The following is a 16,711-nucleotide window of genomic DNA, read 5'->3' as shown; positions in this document are numbered from 1 at the left end:
TTACTCTCCTGCAAAGTTGTCCCATTGTGACTCAGCTGATTTGGTTCCGAGGTACAAAATACAAAATGAAAGATTTCAAACAGTTCTGAACGCAATACTGATGACTTATTTGTACGTTATTAGCGTTGGATAGATTCCTAAAACATTCACAATCTGATTCTAGTTTAAATTGTTGTATGTGGGAATTTCATCAGTTTATCTGATGTAAAAATGTTTTTAATTAAAAATAATGACATACCTTACAAATACAGACAAAAACCAAATTCAGAAACCTGAAGATCATATAGCTCTTTTTAATAGACAATATAACTAAAATTACTTTAACATTATTTTTAAAAATTTAACATAGTGAAATAGTAAAAAAAGCTATCTCAAATTAATTAGCTATATTTTTTATGGCTTTATGGAAATTTTGTATTATGCAATTTTGTTTAAAATAGAATAAATTTTTGTGTATAAACCCTTAAGAAATATAATCTTATTGTAATGAAATTTGTACTAAAATAATTTTTCCAATAGCTCTTAGTATGACAAAATGATGCAGTAGTCAATTTTGTAGTGTAATGTAGTGTTTATTATTTTTTAAATTAAATTTTTCAATAATATTACATTTATATATAATTTTAAAAAACACTGTATACATCCTGTAAATTAAACAACTAAAACAACAAATAAACACTGTTCTACATTAACTGAAAAAAAAAAAAACCCTATCTAATATAAATGTGATTGAACAAAAATCATACTCGAAGGACTATACCTTCATATGTTTGTTAATATTATTAATTTGTGGTTTTTCTGTGGATTCCACAAAACAACTGGATTCAGAATTTTTCAATTATTTTTTTGGAATCAACAGAATCGAACTATTCCATGATCGGAACCAACCCAACACTAGTAGCGTTTTAGAAGCTGTTTGAATGGGATATCATTAGGGACACCTGTATTTCGCGATTTCATTTCGTGTTAAGGTATTTCACAAAACACTGTAGCTTTTTTCTGAGAGTCGTGGCAAATTGTGAGGGTGCAGCGGTGCGGTGACCACATTCTCATTGGCAGGGGCGCAACAACTAAATTTCCGAAGGGGGAAGGGGGGGGGCAATATAACATTTTGTAAAGAATCATCGATCCCGCCCTATTGAAGCGGGGGGTCCGGGAAAAATTTGTATTTCAAGGTGGAAAATGGTGCTATTTAAGCAGTTTTACTATCTAAAAATTGATTAACACAGCACTTTCTTTGCCCCCCGTTTGCCCCCACTTCATGGTTTCAGAGGAGGGGGGGGGGCAAAATACCCTTGCCCCCCCCCCTGTTGTTGTGCCCCTGCTCATTGGCCCCGTCAAGAGCGGGACGACACCTCTCACCGACCTCGGCCAATGAACGCAGGGGGAAAAGCTGCAGTGTTTTGTGAAATGCCTCGACACGAAATGTATTCGCGAGACACAGACGTCCCTAGGTGTCACTGATGACGTGCGCGGGTCCTAGCGAGTGTGCAGTCACTTGAGGTCGATCTCCTCCGGGCTGGTCGACCGGACGAGGAGTCCCTGCTCGAGCACCGGCGTCGTCTCCTCCTGGCTGTCGACGCGGATGCGGATCTTGTTGCCGTCGGCGGGCAGCGGGCGGGGCAGGGTCCGGGGAGGGGCCTCGCCGTTCTGCGGCGACGGCGACGGCACGTAGATGCGCACCACGTCGGGGCTGGGGGCCTGCGGGGTGGCCCGGGGGGTGGACGGGGCGGACGAGGGACCCCGCTGGACGCTGCGGCCCGCCCCGGAGCCCCCCGAGCTCTCCTCCCCCTCCCCCTCCTCCTCAGACGCGCAGCTGTTGTCCAGCGCCTGCGAGCGCGAGAACACCGAGAGGTCGGCGGTGGACGTGACGCTGGTGTCGGCGAGCGAGCGCCGGGACCCCCCGTGGTGGCCGTCCACCAGCGAGCTGGCGTCGTCGATGCTCGGGTCGAACGAGAACTTGGAGCCTGCGAACCCATGCGCGCCGCCGCCTCGTCAAACAATCGCCTGCCTCGCTCTCACACCGCTCCTCGCTCCCGCCTTTGAATATATATACATACTGTATAGAAGTCGTGAGCGGATAGGATTCACTCTACGTTTTTCAGGAGCGTATGATGAGCAGCTTGGGAACTTCACCGGCTGCAGTGCGCTGCCGTAACGCCCTGTATCATCTTAGGTTGTTATTTTCACGTTAGAGCGCAGCACTGTCGCCCGCTGTCATTCCCCCCACCCCCCCCACCCAACATTCACTGCAGCTCAAGGTCGTTCAACGGGAGTTTGTGCGTCACAAAACTGTAGGGATAAGAGGTGGGGTATAGGGTGGGTGGAGGACAACGCGTGTTTAAGGGAGGGTGGGGAAGGGGGTGTTTGAAGAGTTCGACACTTGTCCGCCAGGGACCACCACGAGTCGATGCCCTAGAGATGGTGGCGGATTGCGGCTGTGAATTTAACCAACTACCTCAAACCGTATTAGAAATTTTAACCCGGCCTGGCAACTTCTATACGGTATATATATTCAAAACTCCCGCGCAAGAGCACATGCATGATTACAATACATCTCGAGATAGTCGGCCGTCCTGTGCAGTGAGAGCAAGTGTGTCCACTGCCCACTGCACACGTGCCAACGGACAGACGGAAACACTGTGCTCGTGTCACGCACGAGAATAGTTCTGACAGTGTCAAAAAGAAAAATACTTAACAAACCAAAAAAAAGAAACCTCTCAAAAAGGTTATAAAATTTCTTTCTCAACATTTCGCCGCCTGAGTACTGGAGTGTTCTATGTCCACTTTTTAGATTTTGTATGCTATGGACACGAAATTAATATTAGTATTCATTTGTACTATATCCACACACATCTACGCACATAAAAATGTTTGTTCTTAATTTAAGACCAATATTATTTTGTTCTATGTCATGATATTCATAGTTGTTTGAACTTTCAAATGCTTATATCTCAGTTCCGACTTCAATGGACATAGAACACTCCAATTCTCAGGCGACGATTTATTTATTTTAATCTAATACGAAGTAGACAATGAGGCCACCATACTCAGCAAGTCGTGGGTAATAGGTTAACGCTCCCGCCTTGATCCACTGCAGGGAATTCTGGGAAACCTTGGATAGCCTGCATTATATACATATGTATATACATAAATATATATAATGCATCAAAATCTGTCAGTTACTCAAGCATCTAAATATTAATCTACAGAAAAAGATTTTCAGAAACACCGGCACTTATGTTAAAGATTTTTTGAAACCTGTAAAACACACACACGCGCCCACATGCCCCCGCACGCACACACAAATACAGACACAGACACATACATGCAAACATAGACAGACAGACACACAGAACCATGCGCACACACACACACACACACACACTCACAGACAGATACACAACACACACAGAGAGAGATATATAAATTAGGTAATAGTAAGATTCTAATAAATAAAATAATATTTTGCAGGTTCTCTAAGTCCTTTTCCTTGCATTCAAATATTAATTTATATTTTGTGGTTCAAAAAAATTTTTTCCTTTGTCACTGACACGATACAGGTCTTTAAAGGCAGTTTTTTTTGTATTCAATCATGAACATCAAACAAAATTAAGACATAATATAATACTAACTCTAAAATTACCAATTGTTTGCTTAGTCTCCACACACTTTTCTCAAAGCAAATTTAGCAACACACTTTTATTAAAAAATGTAAACAAAGAAATAAAAAAATTGTTTATGTACCTTACAAGATACAAATTAAGTTTTGCAAAACACTGTCAAATGGGTTTAACACCCAAAAAAAAAAAAAAAAACATTCATTCTAATCACCATATAAATGCAATCTATAAAAAAAATTATAATAACTTTAACATTGAGTAACTCAATTTTTTACACCTAAGACTTTTGGAAATAAAACAATGTTATTGAAAAACTGCATTAGTACATACAATAAGAAATCAAATCAAATCAAAAAGTATACAGCAATTTTATTGCAGCATTATTATTGATTAATGACATGTTTGTTATCACCATTATGAATAAATAGACAAAAATTATTTAACACATTTTTGCTTTTATCATCAGCTTGAACAAAAAAAAACTAAATGGAAAAAGGAACAATAACCTATTTCTGTAGAGAATTGTCTGCACACAACTGGGCATTAAAAGCACAATTTAAGGAAATCTGATATAAGTAGTACTTCCACATACACTCATCAATGAAAAAAAAATATATATATGATCACACTAAAGAAAAGTAGTAAAATTTATTTATAACAATGAAAATTTCGAGGCTACAACCTAAAACAATCTTAAAACAAAGAAATATATAATAATTCACTTTTTTTTTTTTAATTAGTTGTGTACCTCAGCCTCTAAAACCAAAGAACAGATACTGAAAAAAGACAAAGGACAAACTTTCAAACTATGCAAACAGTTATATAGTTATAATGTTACATAGCACAGCATCAAAAGTTCAATGTTCTTTAAGAGCTAAAGGTTTCTCCAGAGGTAGATTTTATCATACAAAAGATAGAAAAATTAAAAAAAAAAAAATTTCTTCCTCAAAGAATATAATATTTTTAATGCCTAAATGGTTTGGTTGCAAAAACCTATTACGGCTCAGTCTCAGGCCGAATTGGATATTTCATTTTTTTTTCTGGTTATTACAATTAACTATGGGATTTTCCAGTAAATGTATTATAATCGTGCTTTTTGTATTTGTTTTTGGTCATGAATTTCACCCCAGATATTTACCAAACATTATTTTCGAACTATTGTTCACTTAAGTGATAACAGTTATGAACATTTTCATGACTTTTTTTACTGCCACTAAATAACATTCAGTCATTATCTGTTGAAAAAAAATTGAGACAAAACACAAATTCCAAGAGTGCTTGATAATAAATTTACTGACAAAGCCCACACATATTACAGATGTCCATAAAAGAATGTCCAAGTTATAAATTGTAATAGTATCAACTTTTTAGAGTGTTGGTTCAAGGTCACAATTAAAGAGCAACTCAAACAGTTTCAGATAACTTGATGTAAGCTTTTGGACATACGCCATTGCTAAAGCACATGTATGTCTGTAGAAGAAAACTACAAAAAACACAAAAGACAAAAACACAAATAAGCAAAAAATGACTGTTGTCAACAGGATATAAACACCACATAATATTCCATAACAGGAATATGGTCACAAACAAAGAAAAACAAAGAAAATGGACTAACAGAACGGAAAAAAAAACCACAAATGTAGTTTTCTTCTACAGACATACATGTGCTTTAGCAACGGCATATGTCCAAAAACTTACATCAAGTCATGCACTCCCACTGCACAAATCTTTCAAAGATAGTTTCAGATAAGTGCATGTACAAATACTGCTTTGTTGTTTTCTCGCTTGCAATGCCCCCTATGTTGAAAGGATGGCTCTTTCCACAATTAGCAGAGGGTGAACCTGTAAACTTTATTTGGCACCAGAATGGAGTCCCTCCCCATTAGGATCTCTTTGTAACGGTCGAGATGACGGAACTCTTTTTCGCTGGCCTCCACGATCACCCGACATTACGCCATGCGGTTTTTTTCACTGAGGCTTCATAAAATTTTGTGTCTACGTTACGCTGCTACCCAATGATTTGCCAGAGTCGAGACACAGGATTGAGATTGAAGAGACTATTGCTTCCATTAGTCCGTGGGATGAATTGAACTTTAGTTTGGATGTGTGCCGTATAACTAGAGACCCGAAAAATTTGCGGGTTCAATGACCTCCAGAATAGACTCCAATATCCTCTACACACTCGGGAAAATGCCAACTGTTCATTGGCTGTGAGTCGTCTCGACTGGGTGGCCTGTGATTCGACACTTCTATGAGTGAGGGTCTCTAATTGGCCCTCAGTCCTCCACATTAACAGTGAACCAATGACATAAGCAGCAATAAGATATAATTATTTTAATTTTAGCATAACACAAAATGAACCCGCGAATTTTTCAGGTCTCTACGTATAACTAACAGTGCACATATTGTATATTCGTAACATTTATAGGAAAAAAATAGGTTAGTTTACCATCAGTTTGATGTATGATTTGTTGTATATGGTCTAAGTTAAACTGTTATAATATACCATTGAAAGTAGGTAATTCTTTTATAGACATCCTATATTAATGACAAGAAAATGAAATGACCGACCTAGCGTGAGACACCAAATCTCTAGCTGCAGGGCACACGATTGCAGTAATCTCGCAAATATCCGAGCAGGCAGCGTAAATCAGCAGGTGTCATAATCAGTCCTCTCCCCTCCTGACTCTACCGTTCACGGTCTGGAACGGTTGTGTTCAGGTTCTCGCTCTGAACAACATAATTACAAAACAACTGCCTGATAGATTTACTGGTGGTAAAAGAAACTTGGTAATAGCAGAACAAATGCAAAACCATCACAACTGGTCAGCAATGTTACGAATAAAGTATGGACGTGCCAAATCAAATCCTCAAAATACCATCAAATCATTTGTATTTGAAAGATTTGATATTAGAGGAAATAAACTAAATTGTAAAAAAAATTTAACACTTATAGCCTCTGAAGTTTACTAGGTCAATTTTATTTTATTCATACGTATCCTGTTACCTTTCCCCAAGATATTGTACTTTTAACATGTCATTATATGAATAACGTTACAATATCTATTAGTTGTGGAAAATTATTAAAATGAATGAAACATTTAAAGGGTTAAATGTTTCGACACCACAGTTAATTTTTTTTTTTCTTTTGTTCATTTCTTGTACATTATTTTATTTCGAACCCTTGAGACACAGATTCAGATTCCAGGGGTACATTCGAAGAACTCTCAGGGATTCAAATTCACCATTAGGATGATTCGAGAAAAAAATTGGGATCCGATGCGTCACGAATACATAAAAGTTTGATGACCTGGAATACAGAATGAATTAAGGCGTGAACATTTCACTAATTTAATTTATCTCAAGCCTCAGCATATTATTTGCCTTGAATTTGCCCACAAAAAAAAAGAAATGTATATGTACGGGATTAATACATCAAACATCGATTTCAAGTTGTTTTAAGTTAAAAAAGAAATACACTGACGTGGCTGCAAGCACATGAACACGGCTGACAGTGCCAGGCGACACAGAGAGCATGACTAGAGACGAGGGGAAGAGCGGGCAGGTCAGTTGTACAGGTAGTGTCTGGAGAAGCGAAGGGCAGAGGGCAGGTCGCGGGGAAGGGAGAAGTGTCGTCCCGCGGGCCGAGGACTCGGGTCGGGCAGAATCCCGTGCGATCTCGGCACGCGAGGACCGTGGTTCAGGATTCGGGTGCTCGGGTAACAATCTGCCAACAAATAAAAAAAAACAATTACCCACTACTACCACCACCGCCAAAGCGTTTGCAACCCAACTCCTGAAAAATCTCTCCCCGACCGTGAAACCACACGCATTTCGACACGAGCATTGATTGATTTGTGTTGACCATCTGGCTCGCACAAACAGGTGGTGGGAAGCTACTAATATTCAGCATAGGAGGAAGAAAATTTTTCATACAGAAATTTCATTTATACAGCTGAGGGCTTCAGCAGTGGGCACGACACACGCAGACAAAGACGTAAATGGCCGCTGCAAGCAGGCGGACCATCCTCTCCGTCCGTAGCGAGAGCGGGCGAGCGCTGCCCGAGGTGAGATCCCCGAGGCAGGCGCACCCCGCAACTGGCCAATCGCACGCAAGGCAAGTCAGCCGCACGCTTGCAGCGACCAACACCGAACAAGACAGACACGAAACACGTGCAACCAGCGTAAACATGCAAAAATTCAAAATTAACATACCATGGGGACGGAATAAATACGACAAAAATAAACAGAGACAAGATTTTATGGTTTTATTTTTAGGCCAATTACATATTAAAAACAAGAGGTAATGGTGTTATTGTTTTTATTTTTTATAAACTCCGCTCACTCACAAAGATATCGCAATTTTCAACAAATACAATACCTACTTGTTCAATGATACTTAATTCAACCAAAACAGTGTCATTTTGACTGATACATGATGCACGTTTATAATATAATAATTTTGGAACAATAAAAATAAATCAGCAAGTACATGGAACAATGTAACAATTAGTTACTAATAACAGTTGAAATATCAAAAACAAAAATTTCCAATCTATTTGGTACATACATTTTGGTACTAACTCCATGCTAAATAATTTACATTCACTGAATTCAATATATTAAAAGATAAAGTTTTGTAATTTGAGTTTATTTTTGATTAAATTTGTTGATTAATTTCATGATTTTTTGTTGCATTTTGAGGCTTTACAGTGTATTAACTTGTATTACACTGTTATTTTGGCTTTATCGCAACTCAGCAAATAATCTTGTCCCTAATAATAAACAGTAAGACAAAAACAAATGAACAAAACAAGAATCAACAAAGAATGATTAGAGAATCATCGCTTGTGGCGGAAAAAAGCTGTAACTCCAGTCCCGATGGTTAGGCCGGGTTCCCTTAGTCGAGAAGTTGCCTGCTACTTCCCCCACCCTCCCCACCCCAAGTGCATGGTCCTACCCGCCACAAGCGACAGAAAAATAATTAATGAATAATGATACCCCGAAACTGCAAACATAGCAAAAAAAAAACTCTCAAAATGAAAGTATACTCATCTAAGTTTCAAAATATTGTGGCAGTAATAAAGCACATTCCCTGCATTACTCCGCAGACTAAAGGGCAAAGCACGCTAACTGTGCAGTACTGAATGGCTCCTTGCCAAGAGAACTGTCTGAACGTAACCCCTGACAGCCGTAGCTGGCACACTGTTTGAGGTTGTAACACACTGGTACATTATTAAATATCAGGGTCGCCATTCTCTTATTTCATCCAAATACACTGCGTCTCCCTGTTTTCGCTGTCCCGCCTACTACTTGTTTTCCTGTCTGAGCTGATTGTCCGGCAACATTACAACGCGCATTATTATTAAAACCAGTGAGGGTCAGATCCCAATGTTCTAGAATCGGAGTCTCAAATTCGAATCCCAAAGAGTACTTAGAATACACCCCTTGAATCAGAATCTAGGTATCAGGGGTCTGAAATAAAATATATTAACTATGTTGTTGAAACATTTAACCCTGCAAATGTTTGTGTCTCAACTAAGTTTTCAGAATCAATACAATTTTGTAATTTTATTCATATAATTATACAATATCTGGGAATAGTAACAGGATAAGCATGAAAAAAAAATTGACTTAGTAATCTTCAGAGGTTATCAGGGTTCAATATTTTTATTTTCTTTATTTCCTCTAATACTTTTCTTTGAATCTTTTTCCTCGAATATTAAATCCTTTGAATACTAGGGATATGATGGTATTTAAGGATTTCATTGGCCCAACCTTAATTAAAACACGTTTCAACAAACATAACATGCAGAATTGACTACAAAATGTTTTCCTGCACGGTACCTTAAACAGTTTTCAATGTTATCATTTCCATCAACACTTCATGACAGTACGAAAAATCACACTAAAATATTTGTTTGATCAAGTTTGAAACGATACATTATTGACTCGTAATCCGGCTAAACACTAGATATTTTATTGTAATTCAAATTAATACACATTTTTTTCTTGTTTGAATCCCTTAAATTGTTTGTGTCCCTTATGCTTTATGAGTTTTAGTAAAAATGAGATAAGGATGATGAAAGACACAAAAATTTATGATTACAAACCAACATTTAAGATACTATCCATATAAATAAAAATGTAAATGTAGGTTGATTCAAAATCTTAAATTTCCCAAAGTACTTCACCAATTGCTTTGAAATTTTGATACAATGTTGGATTTGAATACACGTGTGTTTTTATACATCTATGTCACACCTGTGACAGGTAAAAAAAGATAGACAAAACTATAAATGGGTACACACACCTATTTTTAATATTTTCATTGCTATAGAATGACATATATAAAGGTAGAGAGATATATATAAATATGTATATAGAATAGAGAAATATAGAGGGATATATAGATATACAGATATAGATAGAGATAAACATAAGAGACGATTGCGAAAGAATTAGAGATAGAGATGCTTTGTATGTGTGTACCTACTTCAAACAAATTACAAAAAATAAAATTGATTGAGGCATTGCAACGCATGCCGGGCATTAGCTATAATTATAAAAATAATTATATTGTTATGTAACCCAGATATTGTCAATTTTCCTGTTTTCCAAGTTTTGAAGACGCCTCTTCTTTTCCCAGAGTTTATCACTTCGCTGTTTTACAGATTTATCACCGTCTGCGGAAACCCTAAAATATGTTCAGCTTATAATTACTATATAATTTTCATTCAATAAAATAACAACATTGTTCGTTAGATAGAATAGAATTTGTAAAATATTTGCAAGTGTGTCTGTAAACACCAGCTGGTTTTGACAGTTCTTTTGGCAAACTGTAAGCCAATGTTGGGATCCAAGCATAGAAAACAAAAACCATGAGTCTACGCTTTATTCCCAGCGACCAAGGGCACAAGACGGGATAAGAGCATTACTTACAACCATGCACTAATCAATGCTGTGCACACCTAAAATACTCCAGAAACGTATAAATGTACAGTAATGTTTGTATTCGTACAAAAACTTTTTTTCTACGCAATAATGACAAAAAACAAACTGACTAGTTTCTCATTACTAATGCAGCAAGCATCACTAAACTAAATACGAAGCCCATGCGTTTACACATCCAACGCACGACCACCCTTCTTTGGAACACATTCAAAAATCAAATTATTTAAACTACGCTAGCCTTGTGTGTTGTTTTCAATTGCCTGACTGCTAATGTATGCACCTCAGAGCCAAATGAACCAGAGTACAAAATTGGTTGTTTTTGTTTTACTGCATATATTATGGTTTAAAAGTTTGTTTTCATTTGAACCATAACGTCGAAGCTCACTCAATTTTCTTTTTAAAGCCTTTAATGAGAATTATATTAACCTGGGTCACTAAAGTTTTAGCTTAGCCAGATAAACATGAGTACAGTTACAATGTAATACACCTCTGGGAGTTGGAAAAAGTCGTCCATTTGGACGAAACTAATTGCATGTTTCTTCTTGCCACCACATGCACACAGAGGTTGATGGAAAAATTAGCAAATTTTTAAAAACCTTTATTTTTCTTCTGTATAACTGCCCCATAGTGACATTTGATTCTGAGGTAAAGACACGTCAAAAGTAAACTGCTAAACTTCCTACAATAAGCATAACATGAAGACGCAGCAGCAGTTCAGAACGAACCTTGCACTAAACACAACACAAATCCTGAATGAGAATACGAAAGAAACAATTGCATATATAAACAGGATTTAATGCACCAGAGCATTAACAAACGTACAATTACGTGCATTCCTTAAAATTTAAGCTGCCCTGGTTAAACTTTTTTTTTCTCAAGTGTGAAAAATTCAAATACATTTCAATTCATCCATAGAATTTTCTGTTTTGAAAAGTGTACAATGTGAAACCAGAATAAAAACCGGTTAACAGAATGTTGTTCAGAACTGTAACATTAAAGTAACGTGCAACTATGGTGTTACGTGACTAATTGCGCCCGTGGTCAGGTGAACAGATGCGAGCCAAGTAAGTGAACTCGAACAAGCAGTGCGGGTTAGTGTAAATGGTTTACGGCGGCCGTGCAAAACAAGAAGAAGCACAATGTTCACAGCAGTGAAATAATGTCAGGCCAGCTTATTTCTACGTATGCCGATAATAAACATTAGTCTCGGTCCCACACCCAAAGTTGGTTATTTCACTATATTGTCAATGATATTATTTGAGGGCTCGTCATATAAATTTTTCCCACACCTCTCTTGCATTTAATAATGTTCGCAGGCTTTCACGGCCATTGTCTGAAGTAGCTTGGCTTCTGGGTTGTAGCCGTGTCCTTGGCGAATAATTCACCGACGTTTCGGTCGACATTGCAGTCACCATCATCAGTGAGCAGTTACCTACCTATTCTTGAGTAGGTAACTGCTCCCTGATGATGGGGGCTGCAATGTCGACCGAAACGTCGGTGAATTATTCGCCTAGGACACGGCTACAACCCAGAAGCCAAGCTACTTCTCTCTTGCATTTATTTATCGATCACAAATTTTCTCACCAGATAGCATACTCTATAAACGTTATTTTCAAGCTGTAAAAGGTAACACAAGTGTTTACAGCTATAAACACGAAAATTTTTACAGTTATCCGATAATATTTAGTGAACATCTTTAGAGAAAATTTGAGATGAAACATAAAATGAAAGAGAAGTATAAGAATAAATCTACACAAAAAGCCCTGAAATATTAGTAAAGAGTGAGTCAGAGCCGTAACAGCCAATATTAGTTTAACTATTCCAGGCTAGAAAACACATAGAGATATTCCTAGCTAAAGCAAAAAAATTTCATTACTAAGATTAAAACAAATATTCAAATCAAAAAATTTATCACATAAAATACGTGGGGAAAAAATTAAATTCAATGTATGTTTAAATGCAATAAAATATAAAATGTGTAAATGTTGCACCACAATTATGATTTTTAAATATTGAAAATATGGCAGTCTCAAATACGGCAGACCAACTTCAGAAGCCAAACATGTACATGACAAAAACCAGACAGTTTAGCCACCACACATTCACGATCAACGTTTGCAAAGTAAAATAATATTCCATGGAAAAACTGCACATATAGGTCAGCTATGATGCATGATCTTGACAGGGTGCGTAAAACATGACTGAGCATATAAGTTCTGGATAAAAAAAAAATTACATAAAATGTACTCATCTACTAAATATAAAACAAAAGTAAACTGACAAATTCTGTGACATAAAATGACCACCCACCACAATGTTTAGCATACAGGTGCTTTAAGTTTTATAGAAAAATTTATTCAAAAAAAAAGTGAAGCAAATCTGCATGACTATGGTAAATATCACATTGATAGAGACAACACAAAAGATATGTATGTGGTATGAATAAAATTCTTTAATTAAAAAAAACTGTAAAAATAGTATCTTATTTTCCCAACTTGCAGCAAAAATTTTGTTTCCAGCACATTTGATGAATTACTGCTTGTTTTAAACTGGAAAATGTTAAAAAGGGTTTATATATGCAAATTCATCTTTCGTATCAAATTCATGTCTCATGAATCAGCATTCAGACGAAAGCTATTCTACCTGGGGGAAGGGGGGGCTACGCTTCATGACACCCAACTAGCACATTTCGCCACTACTTTGCACAGCGCGGTCGCCACTACGGTCCAGTTACCTTCGACGCACGAGTCCAGTATCAGGTGCTTGGGACCTGAAAACAACGACGACACGAGCGTGATCAGCCGAGCCTTCACACACACAGCTGCACCTACTGCACTGCTGGCCCAGTCGCTCACGCCTCAGTGAAACAGAGCTCCGTTCCCTCGCAAACATCCCACTGCCATCAGAGACAAGATTTTATGGCTGTATTTTCAGGCCAAATTCGTTTTTTAAAACGGGAAATTTCCGTGTTATTGTTTTTAATTTTTTTTTTTTGAAAACCGATACCATATTGAACAAATATGATACTTAAATGTTCCACGATACTAATTTCTCTGAAACACTTGTCATTTCTACTGATAAATGATGCACTTTTTTCAATATAATGATTTTTAATAAGTGGAGACCTGCAAAATTCGCGGTTTCGATGGGCCTTCAGGATAGACTGCACATACCCCTGTACACTCGGGAAAATAACGCAAGTTCATTGGCTGCCGACTTGTAAGTCGTCTCAGCTGGTTTGTCCGTCATTCGATCCTTCTTTGGTTGAGGGTTTATAACTGGTTGAGATTCGTCCATATGAACAGTAAGCCAATAGCAAAATTATCTAAGAGGTATATGTGTTTGAATTCTAGCTTATCACCGAATGAATCCGCGAATTTTGCAGGCCTCTAGTAATAAGCATTTCTAACTTTTCGGAACCAATTTAAAAAATCTGTTAAGTTTTTCTGGGATTGAATGATGTTCTAAGGTCATTATGTAAAAAAATGAGTAACTTACAACAGTTGCAAGATTAAAAGTACGTAGTACAAATTTTATCCAATCTTTGTGGTACAAAAGTCATGCTAAATAAATTACTTTCATTAAAATTTCGTATTTAAAGTTTAGGTATTTGTCATTAGAGTTAAGTTTTGATTGAAAATACTGATTTGTTCCGTAATTTTAATTACATTTCGGTGCTTTGTGGTGTATAAACTGGAATTTCCGTGTTATATGGCATATTGACATTTTTTTCTGTGTTATTTCAGTTTTATTGTAATCCACCATATAATCTTGTCTCTTACTATGATACTACATTGTTCGTACATTTTTACATTAATGAAAACTAAGGAGTTCTTAAGGAGCCCTTCAAGGATTTAAATGTCTCAAAATATACACGAATCTCATTATATTTATTTATTTATTTTTACTCATAGTTCAACATAAGTAAAAACCATTTTTATTAGAAAAAAAAATCTGCTGCTTCACCACTGACAAAAGAAACGCACGCACTTGAAGAGTACTTGAGGAGTGAACGCCACTGGAAACACTCACAAAGTGCACGTGCAAACACTGCTTTGCTGGCGGAGTCAAAAACAAAATAATATAAAAACACACACAGCACAATGTGTTTTTAATTATTATGATACTAATAACATGTTTATTAAGGATTTTGATAGGATCCATGGTGGAATAATAAGGACATTTAAGAGCTCTTAGAAAATGGAAATAAAATCGAGGACTTTTTAAGGAAATTAAGGAGGCAAACTAACCATGTAATATTTTTAAAAAAAAACTGTAAATATAGTGGAAGAAAGGGAATACACAAACTAGACCTACTGTGTAATGTACGTATCTACAAGTGCTTTCTCCATTTTACAAAAGTTCATTTCTGAAAGATGTCCATCACATCATAAGCTGCTATTTGACCATTTAACATTCAAGTGTATTTGGCAACCGCGATCCTGCACTCTTCTGCGATTCCCACCCCCCCCCCCCCCCCCACCCCCAGTTTTCCCTGTCCCACCAATACTTTTAACGTCTCATCAATCTCCAAGTATATATTTCAACACACATTACCAAAACACATACCAACAAACACAACATGCGGACATGACAAAAAAAATTGTTTCCCAACACAACATACAGTCTGCGTTTTTTATCTTTTCCATTAACACTACCTGACCACCACTGTCAGCTGTCAGCTGTCACTGCCACTGTCAGCTGTCACTGTCACTGTCACTGTCACTGTCACTGTCACTGTCACTGTCACTGTCACTGTCACTGTCACTGTCACTGTCAGCAAAATGTGTTTCTGTCCGATCAAACTTTGAAACAATACTTTATGTATTGCTTGGGATCAGGATACAACCATGGATATTTCGTTGTGCTTAAAATTACCACACACACAGGCCTCAATTCCAGACAGCCACCGCTCTGGGCAGATAACCTCTAGCCACCCTCCATTTTACAGTTCCCCCCCAAACATCATAAAATTTTACAAATTCAAGCTTATTTACTATCGGTTTTAAAACAGCACACTAAGCAACCAAATACTAAGGTTTTTCAAGGACTTAGGCTGTTTGTACTTTTTATTAGTTAAATTTAATAAATGGTTGTTTTAGTTTTATAAGGCCCGTTATAAATACCAGAATAAAACACGAATTATGGTATACTGTCTAACGTTAAACAAGTTTTCAATCTATTTCTAAAGTATTTGGATAAAGGCCTATTATTTTTCAGTGCACTGCAATACTAAGTATAAACAAAAAAAAAATCACCTTGAAATCTATTTTTGAAAAGCAAATATTACCATAACTTAAAAAAAAATTATTTTTCCCACCCCTCAAATTTCTTTGTCCAATTTTTTTCCGACCCTCAAAACCTGGTGCTACGGGCAAATGCCCGGTTGCCTGTTTGTAAGTCGGGGCCTTTCCACACATAGCTGTTTGTATCCCTGTCTGTACTGCTGAAAAAAAAATCAGATAAAAGATTCCTAACGACACACAGATTTATGATTGAAATACATACTGGTTTCAAAACATTAAGATAGATCATATGAAAAAAATTACATATACTACTATCTTGTAATCAAAATATTGTTTATTTCCCTGATTTTTTTTTCCAAGTTTTTGCAACACCCTTTCAACTCCTGCCTGAGTACTCCGTGTTCTACAAACTTTCCACGTCTGCTGGAACGCTGGTCTCTGAATGTGCCCTGGCACATCTGGAAGGTCGGGGATTCATCGAGACTGCTTGCACCACAGCCAGGGACAAGACTATACGGTGAATTGCGATCAACCCGAATCAACACCCAACAGCTTGTCAAAACACAGAATGACCGAAATCCAAGCCTATAGCACTGAAACGTGAGTTGTATCGTGGAATCAAGAAACATTTAACCAAAACTTAATTCAAATCATAAAAAAAGGAATGTCATCATTTCCAGACAAAAAAATTGTACCAAGTGCATAATCAGGAAATTTAATTTAATTTTTTTTATTGTGAAACCCTTATTGAATCAATTTCATACCATAAATGCAAACTAATATATTCTTATTGTACCGAATGCATCTGTTTTAGACCAATTCATTACAAATTATTTTAAAGCAAACTAAAAATAAAAAAATATATATATAAAACCAAAATCATGTTTT

General features: G+C 37.0%; 1 protein-coding gene across 3 annotated transcripts in view; it reads right to left on the bottom strand.

Annotated features, from left to right (window-relative positions):
* Positions 1-544: 544 nt before the first annotated feature.
* Positions 545-16,711, bottom strand: part of LOC134541469 (USP6 N-terminal-like protein) — a 54,095-nt gene continuing 37,928 nt past the window's right edge. For 2 of the 3 annotated variants that reach the window (XM_063384952.1, XM_063384953.1), the window contains exon 8: positions 545-1,967. In XM_063384952.1, coding sequence (XP_063241022.1) covers positions 1,495-1,967 — 473 coding nt within the window. In that variant the 3' untranslated portion in view covers positions 545-1,494. Of the gene's footprint in view, positions 1,968-7,067; positions 7,351-13,311; positions 13,348-16,711 lie in introns of those variants that run through there. The other variant, XM_063384954.1, reaches the window with a different exon arrangement.

Source organism: Bacillus rossius, chromosome 18 (assembly GCF_032445375.1).
Source record: "Bacillus rossius redtenbacheri isolate Brsri chromosome 18, Brsri_v3, whole genome shotgun sequence".
Taxonomy (NCBI): Eukaryota; Metazoa; Arthropoda; class Insecta; order Phasmatodea; family Bacillidae; genus Bacillus; species Bacillus rossius.
This window is presented reverse-complemented; position numbering and strand designations above follow the sequence as displayed.